We start from the raw sequence: 18,224 nt of genomic DNA on the forward strand, positions 1-18,224 counted from the left end.
TTAAAAATATTATTGTCATATTATTTTATCTATATGTATCATATTTTACACCGGCCCAAGTTGTAACCGAAGAAATTTATTAATTTATAAAGATTATTAATTTATCGAGTATTAATTTATAGAGGTTCTACTGTATTAATATTTTACTTTTTTTCTTTCATAAATCCTAAACCCTAAATCCTTGGGTAAACTATAGACCCTTGGGCAAACCTAAACGCTTGGAAAAACACTAAACGTCTAGATAAATTCTAAACTATAAATCTTAAACACTAAACACTAAATCTTAAAAACAAATATTTTTTTTTAAAATAATATTTTTTGACAACTATTGTTATTTATTTATCTAATCTTTTTTATTTTGAAAACATAATATAATTTGGCAAGTTATTTTGTTTCCTTAATTAAAAGATACTAGATCTAAAATTACAATTTTATATTGGTTGGTGAACCTAAAGGTTTATCCCTAAGGGGTGAACCCAAGAAAAAGTCCTCATACTTTTCGTTCTTCATTTCAATTTGATTCCGTATAATTGGTAAGAATAAATAACTTGCATAGATAACAAGATTCACATATATACTGCAAATATACACATTCCTAAAACATTGAGGGTCTAACTGGTGACCAAGGAATGAAGAGGAATAATGCATTCGTTAGTGTTCCTAACAAATTTTACCATTCACAAAGAATAATCATTCATTTTCATTCCTTTTATTGTAGAGAATTAAAGAACAAATTTGTTCCTTACTAAATTTGATATGGAATAACCGTTCCTCATCGTTCCCATAATTTTATTCCCATATATTCTTTTCCTATTTGTAACATATCATTCCTGAATGATATATTACAAAAACATTCCCAAAACTTCATTTATATATATTTATATACATATATATATATATATATATATATATATATATATATATATATATATCTATGAAGATTATAGAAATCGTTTAGACCAAACCAAGTAGAGCATCAATGGCATCACCATCGCATAGATATTTTGCCATCTTAGCTCTTTTCGCAGTTTCCCTTAAGTTTTGTTATAGCCAAAATGTCACAATAGATGACAATGGCTGGGGCTACGCAGGTGTTACTTGGTACGGTGAAGCTGGCGGCGCCGGTAGCACCGGTGCGTATTACTATATATTCTTTTTTATATTCTTTAACAGTATATATATATGTATCTTTCTTTTTTTTTGAATAATTTGATTTTCAATATGTTACTTTACTTGGGGATAGGAGGAGCTTGTGGATATGGTTTGGCAGTTGCCAATCCACCGTTGTATGCGATGGTTTCAGCTGGAGGTCCTTCACTGTTCAACAATGGAAAAGGATGTGGAACATGTTACCAGGTACGTTGGTATTGATCTTAATAATATTTTAACGTAAAGATCTATTATCAAAATAAATATATTCAATAAAGTGATGACCTTTTTCATTTATCTGTTTCTTTATATGTATTTTATTTTGGTTCGTAAGTCAGACTCAGACTAGATTTGGTTTTAAAGGAATCACTTAGCATACACGCAAGTCTGAATGTCGAATGGTTGCATTATTGCATTTATTTTATCATTCTCAACCATATTGTAAATATACATATGTTTTGGTGTTTATATTAGGTTGTGTGCTTGGAGAATCCAGCGTGTTCGAGGAGACCAATAAGGGTGACGATAACCGACGAGTGTCCAGGTGGTCCTTGCGCCTCCGAACCAGCCCACTTTGACCTTAGTGGCAAAGCCATTGGGGCCTTAGCCAAACTTGGCCAAGCCGATCAACTTCGAGCTGCTGGTGTTCTACGTATTGTTTACAGACGGTACGTAGGAATGCATAAGTCAGATATTTTTTTCTAACACATCATAAGTCAGATTAATTATTATTATTTGTATATAAACAATGCTTTGAAAAATTATTCTGACGTATTGAAAGTAATTAGTCGATATTAAAAACAATTTTAATGTTTTATGATTATTTTGTAAAAGCTCTATCTATTCAACAAAATCGTATAATTCAACGATTATATTGTTTCACTATTTAGTGTACGTTACAACAAATTTTTGTTGACAAAAAGGGAATTGAAGTGTAGATTAAAACACTGTTTGTTCTTTCTTGTTTTCAGTGTTCCGTGTACATATAGAGATAGTTCATATAGTTGGTCTACTATAGCTCTCCATGTTGACGCCGGAGCAAATCCATACTACATTGCATTTGTTGTGGAATACGAAGACGGCGACGGAGATTTGGCCTCCGTTGAGATCCAACCGGCCGGTGGAAATTTTATTCCCATGCAGGAAATGAGGTCCGCCGTGTGGAAGGTAAACTCCGGGAGTCCACTGACAGGTCCGTTCAACGTTAGACTTACTTCCGGAGAGTCTCGCAAAGTAGTCGTTGCTCAGGCTGTTATCCCGGTGAATTGGAGGGCCGATGCGACTTACCGATCGATCGTTAACTTTTAAAGGTTTTTTATTCTTTTTGTTCTCATTCATTGTTCTCGCTAGTCAGACTACTATCGAGAAAGTTTTATCGTTATAAAATAAATAACGGTAATTTTATCGATATGATCCCATTAATTTATTGGATTATTTAATTCTTATTAAAATCTTGCAATTAGTTTCATCAAGAGAACCGTTACTTCTTTTCGTTTATCTACCAGTACGATCGATCAATAAAGAAATCCATGAAAACAAATTAAGACGAGATGCTACCAATATAATGTCAGTTTTTCTGCATATTTTCGTGGAACATAATTAGAAATTTTAATAACAAATTAAGACGAGATGCTACCAATATAATGTCAGTTTTCTGCATATTTTCGTGGAACAAAATTAGAAATTTTAATTTGATAAATTTCGCAACAAAAAAGTACCAGTAGTTCATCAATTGTTTTTATTTTATATATTTTTGTTCATAAAACTATTTATTTCTTTAGTTTGACAAATGAAAATGCTAACTAAGACAAAATGAAAAAGAAATTATACTAAAAAATAAAATTGTGTTTTTTTAATATGACAAATTTCTCTTAATTTTTTCTCAAATGATTGCTATCCTTAGACTAAACCTCATAAATTAATATAAGAACTAGGATAAGATCTGCGTCTTGCGCAAGGTGAATTTATATGAAAATTATTTTTAAAATATTGTACGGAAAAATAGAATTTATATTCTTGACCGAATTAATATTTTTGGCCCTTAAACGATTTTTAAGACTTTTTGTGAATTATATAATTTGTTTACTAATGAGCTAATCTCATTTTAAAAAATATTTTAGATCAAAAATCACTTATCGCATAAGAACCTAACGTTTAGGCCAAAGAATTCCAGACCTACTATTTGATTACAATGAAACTATGCCAGCTCAGTTTTATATCATGATTTAGAAATTTAAAAGTTAGTTATGGTTATGAGAAATTTACGTTCACGTGCCAATCTATATTCAATATTTTTCTCTTTTTGTGTCATTTTTTATATTTTGTTATTGTTTGATATAAATATTGATTTTTTGAGTTTATTCTCATTTCATTTTTTGACCTGAGATTTAGAAAATATTTAAGATTTAAAATTATTCTAGAGATATATACTTAGGTTAAGATGCGCACCTTGTGCAGAATAAATATTTTATATTTATTACTTATTTCATGTTGTTCTGCATATTACGAAATAATAAAATATTAATTATATATTAAATAACTAAGAAATCAGTTAGTATTATATAATAAATTGGTGTATCCATATAAATCAAATGGCTTTTGTTTATTCACAATCATTTTAAAGTAGATAAATCAAAACAATCAATTTTATCTATTGTATATGATATATAATTAAATTTAAATGATATAACATAGATATATAGTATACTTTTAATATGAATATTTATTAAATGAAATTTCTACTCATATTATTTTATGATTATTTGCATATTTTTGTAACATAATTTAACACCAGTGAATTTTTTTTAATGTGGAACGTTTAGTGGTTTCAATAATTTATAACCATTTTAAAAATATAATGAAAATTTCAAAATTAAAATATTAAATTTTCATATATATATATATATATCATATGGTTTAAATTAAACTATACATCATATGAAAAACATACTTATATTTTGATATTTGCATTGAACATATATTGAAAATTTAATATTTAACATAAACACCTATTTAAATAAAATTATTTATTAATATAATTATATAATCATTGTATCTTATTATAGGAAAAATTTATACCTTGATCATAAAAATTTATGTGAGACTTTTAACAGTTTTAGTAATTTATACTCTTTTTGAAAAATTCAAAATACAACATATACAAAAATCTAATTTTTATATGATTAATGTAATTGTGTAATTATTTTAATAATAAAAAATTAAACAAAAATGATAGAAAGTATACATATTTTTATCAAATATTTATTATTTAAAATCATTAATTGCCATATATATTTTAATCACATTAGGTAATTTCGTAGGTTTTATTTAAGGAAAGAATATATAATAAATTTCAATTTGATAAATGAATGGTCCATAATGGATATCCCCTATAGTTAATCGTTAATTTCTATAGGGAGAATTAAAATCGAAATTGGACCAACCATTTTTTCAATTGAATATAATGCTGCCACTGCCACATATGATTAATTGAGTACTCAATTGATTGACACCTAAGATCAGAAGTTTTTTTTTTTTAATATTACAAACTTATCTAAGGAAGGTGTATTCATTTGAGAGTTTTATGTGATTTGTATTAAAATGACAAATTCATTGTTATTCAAACATGAATTTTAAAACGCATTTAAAATCTACTGTTATTGAACTTGACATTTCGTAAAGTATTCTGAAATCCATTGTTATTGAAAATATTTTAAGTTGTGGAGTTTTAATATTTTCAGGTGATTTTAGGGTGTTTGGATGGAGTTTCGTAGTTAAAGAAAATTAATCCCAAATCCCCTGGTTTTAGATGATATTCTAGAGTAGTTTAACAAAAATCACTTAAATCTTTGCAGCTTATTGAAATCATCTAAAACCCCATTAAAAATCAAATCACATTAAATGTTAAATTGAATACAGCTCCTAAGTTCATTCTGAACTATTTTTTTCTCTGGGGAAAGCATCCGTCAGTGAGATCGAGCATCTTCTCTCTTTCACGTAGCCGGCGATGAGAATCGAGACTCAAAACGTCAAAAATGTCGGCTCCTCTAAACAATTCACAACTTGTATGTTTCTAATTTGTGTATTTTGTTTGTTTCAAAGTAATTTTTGACTTTATTTTTTCTGTTATAAAAGATATTCGAAGAAGGTTCATTTGAATAATTCGATCTAAAAGAAAGAGTTTCGATAATAAACATTGAGTTTTTGAAAAAATTATAACCCTTCTTAAATATGGCCTTCAAGTAATTTTTGGATTTTCTTCCTTATGTTATACAAAAATCATATAAGGTTGATTTAAACTTGTCATTTGAATAGCTTATGTTAAGAGAAGGATTTTTGGATAGTGAACACTGCAATTTAAAGAGTTATAACCCCTTATAAATCTGAATTTCAGGATATACTTGATAATACAATTCAGAAATTTACAAGGTTTTATAAAGAAGTTTTTAAAGAAGATTTGATCATATATGTCTATAAAACAACATATAAATGTGTGAATTTGAGAAGTCTTATATTGTATTATCCTATATTCTTTGTAATACTATTGTCAAATAAATGAACATTGTGTTTATTGAATAAGGTATCTTTAGACCATGATTAAAAGTTAACATCATCATTTTATAAAGTAATTTACTTGATAATTTTTATTTTATATCGCTTTCAGTTGCATAACTTTGAGATCGCGTGCAAAGATTTATCAAGCTGGAACATAACCACCAGAAAATCCAAAAGTGGTTATCCAACATTCGAATATGGATTATGTCTACAAGGTTGCTAATATATTAGGAAAGGAAGAGTTTTCTCACACATTGGAAGCTGGCTAGAAGGACTAGCGTTCAGTTTTCAGGGGATTTGTTCCATTGTCTCATGCAACGAAGAATATAGACAAAAGGAGAAGATATTTGGTTTACATTCTCTTATCAACCTATAAGGTTTTAAATGGGGAATTTTTTCTGACAACATGATTAGCTTGTGAGGAAGATCAAACAAAAGCATAACCGTTGTTCCAAACGTGAAGAAACCTTATCTTTGGATGCTAAGTAAAGGGGACAAGCACACAATGAAAAGCTTATATAATATGTTTGAACGGAAAGCACGAGGAATGACAAGACTAGAAAGATTTATCTTTTGGAATAACAATAATCACAGACGGGATAATTATTGCAGAAAATAAAAGCTCTCTAATCTTGAAGAACATGTTGTAGGCTTATATGAACTATGATTGCTTTTCCAAGATGGCTCGGGGTAAACCTGCTTATAATGTCCTGCCAAATAGTGTGAAAAGATTGAGTGTAAGTTCCTGGACATGAGATAGTTATGAAGTGAGAGGTTTTGTGCTGGCCATAAATTTGTGGGCAATGTCATCAGTGCATGTGTTGGTAAATCTTTGGGAAAATCATGCGAGACAACCTCTTCTTCAGATCTGTTGTGTTTACATTGCGACTCAACAAGGATTCTGATAATTACTGAAGTGTTAGAGGTGGAGAGGATACATAATCTGAGTTTTATTAATGTTTATAAATTTATTCGTATCGTATTATTTTAAAATGTTTGAAAAAGAGATGTGAAATTTTTATCTTTATTATTAAAATAGAAGTAACAATAAAAATTGCCCCTTGGTTTTTATAGTTATTTACATTTCTATGCCACTGAGTAATTATTGAACTTACCTATTTTAATGCTTGTCTTTTTCACTTCAATTAATGTGTTGTTCCTAAAATAAAATTTAATTTCACTTTCCTATTAAAACGATATAAAAATTATTCATTGTTATCGTGGAAACAAATCTAGAATATTATGATCCCAGCTTCCCAAGTCCTATGTTATATGTCAAGTTTATCTCCTTCTTTCAATTGACACATGTATTACACATCTATGTTATTCAAAGTCTAATGTTCATTCACCTCACATAGAGCTAGGCCTCAATAAGTACAATGGTATCGTATGAATATAATTTTTTCTTTAATGTTATATCTTCAGTGTACAACTATTTTTTCATATAAGCTATGACGATGTACCTCTATACAAATCAATGGAGGTCATTAGTATAAGTAAAATATTACCGATCTACATACATATTTTTGTATGTATAAACTTCAAACCAACTACACAAATCAATTTTTGCTAACCTTTCTCAACAAACCTAATCAGATCGATTTTTCCTAAGCTTTGTCAACAGACCAAATAAATTACTTCAGAATCCAAACAAAATATTTTTATTAGTCTATCCAAATCTATAATTAATGTCGAATATTAATTACCTATGATATTTTGACATGATTTTCGATAACTATCTGATAGTTAAGTAAATAATAAATTATCTATATTTTTGTTCCAAATAAAATCTTCATTACTAATTTGTGGAATCCTCAACATGGCCTTTCACAATATAGGTCTTTACATATTAGTGTTATGGACATTTAATAATTAACTTAACTGAAAACCAAGCCCATAAATAATTTATTTTTAAATAAAATTATGAAATTATTTATGTTTTTAATTATATTAATAGGCCGTTTTTGTATGTTTAACTTTTTGAAGTTTAAAAATAATTGTATTTTATATAAACATGTATAACTAATTTATAATTTTTTCTATGGCATACTAAGTTATAGTTTTTATTTCTTCAAATTTTAAATTCATAAACATTGTTTTTATATATCATATAAAATTTTATAATTACATATATATGTTGAATTGCTTATTTGATATCAAATATTTGTCATACAATAGATGGTTTAACAAAAAAAAAAGAAATTCATGACCTATAGTGAATGTAATGCGATTAAATATTACAAATACATCAGTTAGTAAAACGAAAATGTATATCCGCACGGTCGTGCTGGTCAAGGTCTTGTAAAATATTATAAATCTAGTTTTATAGAGTTTTAATTATTAAATTATAAATAAGAGATTTACAAAGAGCTATAAAACATCATTTTATAGTTTACTGGTTGTGTTAATACAATGTTATTATAAATGTAGTTTTATAGGGTTTTATTGATTTATAAATAAAAGATTTACAGAGAGCTATTAAATGTTTTATATTTTTACAGGTTGTGGTTAACACAGTGTTTGAATTCCCCAAGGAATACAAATATTTGGTGAACTCAACACATCCTGATGATATGGATTTTGACAGTATTGCACCACTAGTTCAACAAGGATACATAATGAAGAAAAGCATTTGGGAACAAGGATTTGTGGATTTTTATTTGTGGCAAGAGAAGATATAGGTCAATAAGAAAGGACAAAAGATGAAAATATATAGCATGGAGAAGATGTGGACCATGGGGAAGATGAAGAGCATAAGAAAGATGAAGAGTATAAGAAAGATAAGGAGCAAAGAAAAAAATGAAGAGTATAAGAAAGATAAGGAGCAAAGAGAATATGAAGATCATTCTATGTCTAACAACTAGAAATTTGATAAACTAATCCAATGGTTCATAATTTGGGTAAGCGAGTAGAGGTAATCCATAATGTTTTAGAGGTTAAAAATAATTAAATAACTTTACCAAGTACTTATTAAATTTCAGATGATATTTTCTCTAACTATTTCACATGACGTTTTGAAGGTACCTGGCGGTTCATCAAATAAAGAAGATTCTGAGAGTGGAGCTCATTCTGATGATAGAAAAAGTGCGCCAGATGATGAAAATAAAGAAGACACATTTGATGAAGAAGGAAACTCTAGTGATAGAAGAAGTGCACCTGATGTGACAAGAAAAAATATACGTGATAAAGAAGCAATTTCTGATACATAGCATCTAGCGCAAGAGAATATTCTTGGGGAAAATGAGAATATAGAGAAAATCAATCAAGACGAAGACACCAAAAAAGTTGAAGAAAAAGTTGCATGAAACAAAAGTCACATGTATAAATCTAAAATAGGATATAAAGGTTTGTAAATTTTTTGATTTAAGGTTTGACAAATTTAATTTCTTACATTTCTTGTAGATTACGTCGTCTATTCCAGCATTCACTACTCTGGACTTTGATACAAGTGTACAAATTGAACATATTTTATAAGATCTTGTAAAGTTTAATGTATAAAGCTTAAATATCTAATTTCAAATAATTTGTTAGCAGTTTAATTGCCTAGTCCAACATTTACTACTCCTAAGTTTGATATTCCTTCCCAAGAAAGTCGACATCGTTGAAAAGGTGCAAATGAGGTATTTTATAAAGCCTTATAAGCTATTTCATAATTGATAAGGTCTCTTAAACAATTTCATAAAATGATATGCATGAATCAAGTTCTTCTAAGAGATGTTTGTGAGAAGCCGGTTTTCCAATCTCTAATAAAATAAAAGAGATTGGTACAACAAAACATCCTGTTTTGTTTTATAAACATATTGTTTGTGAGAAGCCGGTTTTCTGAATATTTTTTATTTTATAAATATATACCTAAATGATGATCTTGAGTCATCACTTAAAAAGAAGAATAAAACTGATACATATAATGTTGCACTAAAGAGAAGTGAAAAAGTCTATTTTGATGATGACAAAAAAAAGAAAAAAAAAAAGAAGAAAGTGAAAAAGTCAAATACCATCAATTCATACGCAGCCACCGTTTATAAGAGCAAGGAAGAAACATCCAATAGTTCATCCCTTTTAGCCGGTTGATAAACCATAAAGGAAAAAACGAGAGAATGAAAAATGTCAAACAAAATAGGTACGTTATAGTTTATAAGGTTTTACTAGATTCTGACCCGTCCTTTAAAGGGCGGGTATATTTTTGGTTTTTGTTTTAGAAATTTAATTTTCATATTTGTGTTTTTCCTTATAATCATATTTGTGTTTTCTTTCTAATCATATATGTATAAAATATTTTTTTAAATGATTATTAAAGAGTTTTGATAATTTTATTGAATTTGTGATGTTACATAACTATATACTTGTTGCCATAGTCATTTCACACATTAATTTCGTTCTTTATTCCTAAAAGAATATTTTGTTGAAATGAAAAAGTATATTTACAATTTTGTTTAGTAACCGAATAGTAATTAAATAGATAAAGTTATGTTTTCATTAAAATATATTTACATACGTTACAGATTAATTGGTGTTATAGCATGTATATAAACATTTTATATTCATCTTGGTTCTATAGCATCTAGTATACACATATTTACTAAATATGTTAAGTAACTCTTTATCAAACATATATGAACTTCGTTGTTTGATACATGAAGATGTAATAGGCTAATAGCTAATGAAATTATATATAAACAATGTCGACTTGACTATCTTAAGTAATAAATGTAATCCCACCCACTTTAATATCGAACGGTTATAGCTTATATTTTTGGTGAACTGCATATTGATAACAAACTGTTACATTAGGATAATAGTCAATAAATATATGAAAACGAAGTGTATATATAACAGTAAACATATGTTTAATTATTAATACGACAGTTATATTACGGTTATATGAACATGCGGTTATATTAGAAATTATCAACAAAAGTATGGCGGCCATTAAACACATTCAATATCGACATATAAATATTTTAAGATATAATTATTATGTTTAGGAGTCTATTTAGTATGTTTACAGGTTCAGAAGTGATTTGGAGCAAAGTGGTGATTTTGGAACATTTTGGAGATAAAAGGAGAAATCATCCGAGCTGGCCATCAAACCAGACCAGAGGTCGAAATTCAGAGATGATAATCGATCGACGTACATTATGTGCCATCGATCAACGGCGAAGCGCGCAAAACCCAGTTTAATTCTAGCCGACTTAAAGCCCAAGATTCACCTAATTACAAGATTACCCATGGCCTACTTTAACCTTGTATATATGTGCTCTGCCATTGTTTTAGGCAACACACCTTTCATTACTTTTTATTTTCAATACAAACATATTTAGGATTTTTAAGTAGATTTGAGAGAAGATCCAAGACTCATTCAGAGATTTGTATTGGAATTCCAGATTTTTTATTCTTATTATATGCAATTTATATTTATGATTATGATTTTCTTAGCCATGTCTGAGTAATTCACCTGTTAGGTTTATAGTTCAAATAAGTTACGAAGGATTAGCCCCAAATATAAAATTGCTAATTTGCTAGAGATATTCATCATAGAATTGTGGTTATTGCTTGTGTTCTAGAATAGCTAACTAGAACCTGATTTTAGGATAATTAGGCGCAAGCCACGACTTGGTCTTTTACCAGAATAGATTCTCTGAGCTAAGATTTCTAGAAACAGACGACAATTGATCTAGGAAGCCTAGTGGACATTATTCAACCCGATCGTAAATCTTTCTTGAAGATCATCGATCAATAATCCCATAGATTAATCGATCGACGAAACAAAATGTGTATTGATCGATATTCCTATAGAATCATCGATCAACACTTTCTCCCGATCGACAAACGGAAGTTGAGATCTGAGATTCTAGACAATAGATAGTCTAAACAAATGGAAGTTGATAGATTGTTGCTTAATTTGAGTTCTCATATATCTTGCATGCAATTTAGTCTTTATACTATTATAATCCTGATAGAAACCCTAGACTTAACGCTTTCTTATTATTGTCTAAATTTCAATCCAACCAACTGAACAACTACCTTGTTCACCCTTGCTATTTACTTTCTTACTATTAAATCTAGCTTAATCACTGCTGATTAGGATCTATTGTGTGCCCTAGCTCTCTGTGGATTTGATCCCTAAGTACTACAACTAAACCTCTTATCTGAGAGAGTACAAATCACTCCTTAGGATAATTTTAGTGATATCAGTATACATATTTCATGATCAACAAGCGTGAGGGAAGACATTTATGTGCTCCTTCGAAGAAAAGCAAATTCGGAAAAACAACATCGTCAAGAACAATTGGGAGTCTGATACAACATTGATTTGATGATGCCAATGATGGCCCAAAATCAAACGATATCATTCAATTTATGAGATTGGAGCATAGTTGTGAGATTACTTATTTGCACGCTTGGGAAGCTCGTGAGTTTGCAATTGCAGCCGCTAGAGATATACCAGATGACAGTTATTCTAAAATACCAAAAATATTTGTATATGATTAAAGAAGCTAATCCTGGTACGCATACTCACTATGAACTAATGAGAAAGGGAGATTCATGTATCTATTTATGTCGTTTGGGCAATCAGTTAGAGGATTTTACAATACAATGCGAAGGGTGATTGTTGCTAATGGAACTTTTCTGAAAAATAAATACAAAGGAGTTCTACTTGTTGCTACTGTTGTAGATGGTTACTCTAATTTGTATCCGATTGCATTTGGAGTTGTTGATTCAGATAATGACCATTCATGGTGGTGGTTCTTCAGACAGTTGAAAATGGTCATTGCTGATTGTCAAGACTTAGCTTTTGTCTCAGATAGAAATGCGTCAATTTCTAAAGCGATTGGGACTGTCTACCCTCAATCAGCACATGGAATATTCATTCACTACTTGTTGACCTATGTGGTTGCATTTTTCAAGACAAAAGGGTTAACTGCCTTGTCGAAAAGGCTTCACGGGCATATAGGTACACTGAATTTCAGGAACGTAACACCAAAATTTTGATATGATTCCTGAGCTTGGAAGATATCTACAGGAGGATGATGTGCAAAAATGGGCTCGTTCTCTCTTCCCTGGATCCAGGTATGACATTAGGACCACAAACTTACATAGTCGATAAATTCAGTTCTGAGAACACCTAAAGAATATCCGGTTATTCCTTTGATAGATAGTATAAGAGAAATGTTGACTTGATGGTTCTACGAGCGTCACCTGTTATGCTCGAAGCATCTTGACCCTTTGACCGTTAAGGTGGAGAGAAAGATTGATAGGAGAATTGCGAAGGCAAGAGGATTTCAGGTTTACAAGGTTGACAACTTCAGATCGCTTATGAAAGGAGACAAATATGATTGTCATGGAAAGAAGAACATGCACAATTGGGAAATACGATATAGGAAAAATACCTTGCCGACACGACATTCCTGCAATTTATTCACGAAGTATGGGAGTATAAACACATGAACTTGGGACCTATTTATTTTTGGTATTTTTCAGCATATAGACTCAAATCAATCACGGTTTTTTTTACACATAAATGGAAGTACACAGATTTTCTGATGACGTATACACCATTGAAACATGGAGAACTGCCTACTCGATCATGCAGTTGTTGTTGATCAGAGTAATTTTGGTCTCCTCACAAAACATGAGATTTTGACGAAATTCATGGAAGAACAATTTGATTTGGAATTGACCCGTCCGACGAAACTAGTTGAGAAAGAAGACTTCGATTTCGGTGTTTCTTCGGTGAGATTAAGAGGAATATGACAGAAACGAGGTAAGATAGTAGGGCAGATGAAGAGCTCGGCGGAGAAGACAATGGCAGATAAAGAACCCTAAATCGCCATGGGAGAAGCAAAGAGCTCGGCAGAGAAGAAAAGGTAAAAAAATTAGGGTATCGATACATTTAACTTGTGTCCCTCTTTTTCTCTCTTTTTCTTTTGTTTTTAACTTTTCAACTATTTTAACTATTAAATATATTACGAAAATATAGTTTATAATTATAATTCAACTTAATTGATTAATTTTAAGGAATTATGGTATTTACTGGGATTGGAATTATATTTTCCTAAAAAATCTTATATAAGTCCTAAAGGGACAAATCAAAGATAGGCCTGGGCATTCATGATCCCAATCGGGTTTCAATTTTTTCCAATCGGGTTTCAGTTTTTTGGGTTTATTAAAATTAGTCTCATTCGGATTATTTGAAAGTTTGGTTCTGATTGGTTCGGGTTCTATCGGGTTCGGGTCGGGGTCAGTAAATCTTTAAAGAACCGTTACAACCCAATGTACTTTCAGTTTCGGGTCCAAATCAGTTCTTCGGTTTAAATGTACCTGATTTGTACATACTTTGTAACTAAACACAAGTAAAATCGATTATTTGGCTTTAAAATACATGATTTCTATCTATTTTGTAACAAAAACATAAGTAAAATCGATTAAAATAATAAAAGAACATCAACTGTGATCATTCAAAATCAAATGAAAGATAAACATAGTTATTGATATAAATAAAACCAAATAAATGAAAGCATAAAACGAAAACCAAGTTCTCATAAAATGAGATACATTGTTCAATGAAAACAAAACAATTTTAAAAACTTAAACCATCAATCTTCGTGTAATAGAACCACAAACCTTTATATAATAGATAATTATTTTATATATTCAATATATCTTAGTGTATTTTGATATGTATTAGGAATTGAGATCATGTCTTGTACAAGATATTTTGGAGGTTTTGAATGTTTCAGATTCTATCGGATACCCATTTAGATTCGGGTATGGTTTGGATAATAGTCATAATCCGAAATACGATAAAACAAGATCTATTCAGAATTTATGTCGGGTTTGGATCGGTCCGGATTCACTTTTACCGGATCGAGTTTGGTTTGGATTTTTAGGTTCGGTTTATTTTTCCAACACTAGATGAGAGTGTCAATTTTTTCCAGTTTTCCCTTATTTTTAATACACCTCCCTTAGTTATGGTGAGCCTTAAATGTTAACACGAATATGGCAATCAATATTAAGTTTTGACCGGTGTACATTATGCGAACTGACTCGTTTATTTTAAAAACTCTTCTTTGGATGAAAACAAGTACAATGAATCAAAGATTATATTGCTATAATTTGGGTACAAACTACGAAGACCGGATCTTTTATTCAAAATGAAAACAATCAAAATTACTAAGTCAAACATTCCTGGAACCATTTAATACAAATGAATATGTTGCCATAAAAGATGAACCTACAAAATCAACATTTATATACATGTAGACTAATATCGGGTATTTAATATCAAACCTGTAAGAAGACTCTAATCAGTAACAAAATCAATCGCTCTCCATTTCAACCCTCTTGTCATCAATAATGAATCTTGTGAAGTTCTTGATCATCTCTGTGACCATCTTGGTGGCTTTATCTCCAACATTAGTCCAATCTCGAAAGACAAAATATGACTGGTTGGGTGAGAATAGCATCAAGGGTGGAGACAAAGAGACCATTAAGATGAGTTCAGGTTTGGATGTGAGCCGTAGGGTTTTGCAAGCAACACGTTATATAAACTACGATGCATTGAAGCACAACGTACCAGCTAAACAACATGGTCAACAAGACAGACCGGATAATCCATACCGGCGAGCTTGTACTCTTGCTACGGGATGTTACCGGCTTACGCATTAAACAGCATAGATACTATTTTTTATTTTTTTAGTGCAACACAGATAAAAAGACTGTTTCTCTTTCCCCTTAATTTTTATATTTTTGTTAATGTGTTTTGTATTACCTTTGATTAGTATCTTCAGTAACATTAAAATTTTCTACTATCTTCAGTAAGATCTAATTCACATGGGTAAGAGTCGGTCATTGGTTTGTTGACCCCTGCACCTCTTGTATAAGAAAGACACAATAGACCACTGGACTAAAGAAAATTTTCCTGATTTTTTGGGACCGATAATATAATTATAAAAATAAAGATCAGAAACCCATGCTTCATTAGTTTTGGGCCAGGGCCGGCTCTACGTAGGTGAAAGGAAAATTGTACATATAATTAACTTCTGAGAGAAAAATATAGTTTTGGAGTCTTAATTTAACAAGATTACGAGAATTTCTTGACTCATTGAGAGAAGAATTGGTGAAAGGACTTTTTTTAAGAATTAGTGAAATGTATTTTTACCACATTTAATTTAAACAAAAAACTATATATGGAAGGATAATTTATATTGTACGGTAAGAATCTCCATAGCCAATAGTGTATGTATGTTTGTTATTGAAATTTGATGGTTTAGCCTAAAACTGATTAAGATTCTGTAATAGAACATAGACGAAAGCAAGTGTTGAATATTTTATGTGTATTACGTTGAAAGTGGATACATTTTCATATTACAACTCTAAAGAAGAATATCTCAACTACATATCTAAACCATTGTAGCAGACCATAATCTATGGATGAATAGTCCTCTATGTTCAACAACTAACAATAATACATACCCTGGCCATGTCAGAATCTATTTCAACACCCCTACTCAAGTTGGAGCATACAACTCTTGAATGCTCACCTTATTCATGAATCCTTCGAACTTGTAGCGGCCTAGAGATTCAGTAAATACATTCGCTAACTGAGCATTACTAGTCACATGAGATGTAGAAATAGTTCCAGGCTTCCAGCAATGATTTCATCTCTAACAAAATGACAATTCAATTCTATATGTTTTGTGATGTCGTGAATTACTGATTGTTACCAAATTGTAAAGAAACCTTGCTATCACCGTCTAAAGAAACCCTGCTCCGCGGTGCTCTTTTAGATATTGGATAACTCTTAGATCTGGCTGCCAATAATCATCACGTGGTGCCTGCATAAACTGAAAAAGCACATGGACCAAGTAGGCTAAGTCCAGACGTGTTACACTAAGATAAACAGTCTACCCACTAGTCGTTTGTACTTATCCGGATTAGTGAGAAGAGATTATTCAGACAAAGCCAATCTATGATTTCTGTTCCATCAGGAATGTAGCCGCTTCGAATTCAGTTGTTCAGCCGAGATTGATTTGGACAAAGCATATTTTCTCTGACTGATTACATCCTAGACTGATTTCTAGCCACTTATATGCCCAAGACATGAAGCTAAATACACTTTGAAGAACGTAACAGATCCAAGTCCTTCATTTTAAGACATGAAGCTAGATACGCTTTGAAGAACAGCACAACATCAGGTTGATTTCTGGTAATAATGAGATCATCTACAAAAATAATACTTTGTAACTGAATCGCACCAACAACATATGTGAACAATGAGTAGTCAAAATGGCACTGCTCAAACCCGTAAGCCTGTAGAGAAATAGTCAACTTTGAAAACCAGCATCTAGATACTTGTTGAAACCTATACAAAAATTTGTGAAGGTTACACACCTTTGTTGATTCGGTGGAGTTAAAACCTGGCGGTAGTTTCATATATACCTTTTCAGTTAGGTCTCCATGCAGAATGCATTAAGTACATCCATTGATGGACATCCCAGCTTGTTTAATAGCAACATCCAAAAAATCGTACCATAACCATTTTTGCAACTGGTGAAAAGGCTCCTTATAATCGATATCTTCAACTTGTTTATTCCCAAGAGGTACTAAACGAGCTGGGACGTCTATAGTTCCATCGAATACGGTTCCATCTAAGTGGTTAGATAGTCAATCAAAAGACAAACCGACCGTATCCTAGGTTTCGTTGTCTTCAAGAGCCAAAACCTCAGCTCCATCACATTCTGAAACCTTTCATCCAAAACTGTTTGTTTATACGATTTTGGTGGAAAAAATCTTACCTGTCAATACTTGATATGTGGTATTTCTTGCAGAATATCCTCCATAGCTAATGTATTTTGAGATTGTATAAAGCAACTATGTTCCCTACTTTGTTAGAATATGTGTTTGAGCCGAATTGGTGACAAATTTTTTCAGTGTGACCGGCGTAACCCGTTTCTGATGAACCCGTCCAATTTGTGTATATGGCTCAGTAGTACTTTTAGGTTTTGTTGTGACTGTCGATGATGGCAATGTTGAAGAGGGAGGTGGAGTCAGTTTGATGTTTGGACCAAGTCTGAGACTGGTTCATTGTTGGACCTAATAATAATAGGATCTCGTAGACTTCCATTTGGATTTTAGATCACATATGGGCCCAACTCAACATCAACTCTTCTTCATAAATTTTGCGTTTCTTCTTCTTCAAAGACATCTATCCCTGAGATAGATTCCCACAACTAGAAATTGAGAGAGTCGATATCTCTTTCTTGTGATAATTTCACATAAGAAAACTCATTCTCACAAAAAACTACATCTGTCGGGATGCAAAATTCTTGTTTTTCTAAGTCAAAAACAACCTCCATCCTTTCATACCATATGAATAACCCATAAGAACACATATGTTACTTTGTGGTATAACTTATCATATATGGTTTCTTGGTTATGAGTATAACAAAGGCTTCCAAATACTCTGAGATTGTGATAAGTAGGAGCTTTCTTATGAATTTTCTCATTAACACCAACAA

At 30.9% G+C, this 18,224-nt stretch overlaps 2 protein-coding genes across 2 annotated transcripts; both read left to right on the top strand.

Annotated features, from left to right (window-relative positions):
- The first annotated feature begins 979 nt into the window (after positions 1 to 979).
- On the top strand, positions 980 to 2,457 carry LOC130496483 (expansin-B4-like). The gene is made up of 4 exons (XM_056988559.1): positions 980 to 1,133; positions 1,244 to 1,356; positions 1,624 to 1,817; positions 2,121 to 2,457. The coding sequence occupies exons 1-4, from the start codon at positions 980 to 982 to the stop codon at positions 2,455 to 2,457; spliced, it is 798 nt and encodes a 265-aa protein (XP_056844539.1).
- Positions 2,458 to 15,060: 12,603 nt separating this feature from the next.
- On the top strand, positions 15,061 to 15,372 carry LOC108811230 (protein RALF-like 18). The gene has a single exon (XM_018583273.1). The coding sequence runs from the start codon at positions 15,061 to 15,063 to the stop codon at positions 15,370 to 15,372; it is 312 nt and encodes a 103-aa protein (XP_018438775.1).
- The last annotated feature ends 2,852 nt before the right edge of the window (positions 15,373 to 18,224 follow it).

This window comes from Raphanus sativus, chromosome 6 (genome assembly GCF_000801105.2).
Source record: "Raphanus sativus cultivar WK10039 chromosome 6, ASM80110v3, whole genome shotgun sequence".
Lineage (NCBI taxonomy): Eukaryota > Viridiplantae > Streptophyta > Magnoliopsida > Brassicales > Brassicaceae > Raphanus > Raphanus sativus.

Coding starts and splice junctions, on each gene's coding strand:
- LOC108811230 (XM_018583273.1), top strand. CDS start 15,061: ATGAATCTTGTGAAGTTCTTGATCATCTCTGTGACCATCTTGGTGGCT.
- LOC130496483 (XM_056988559.1), top strand. CDS start 980: ATGGCATCACCATCGCATAGATATTTTGCCATCTTAGCTCTTTTCGCA. Junction 1,134..1,243: donor TGGCGGCGCCGGTAGCACCG/GTGCGTATTACT, acceptor ACTTGGGGATAG/GAGGAGCTTGTGGATATGGT. Junction 1,818..2,120: donor CTACGTATTGTTTACAGACG/GTACGTAGGAAT, acceptor TCTTGTTTTCAG/TGTTCCGTGTACATATAGAG.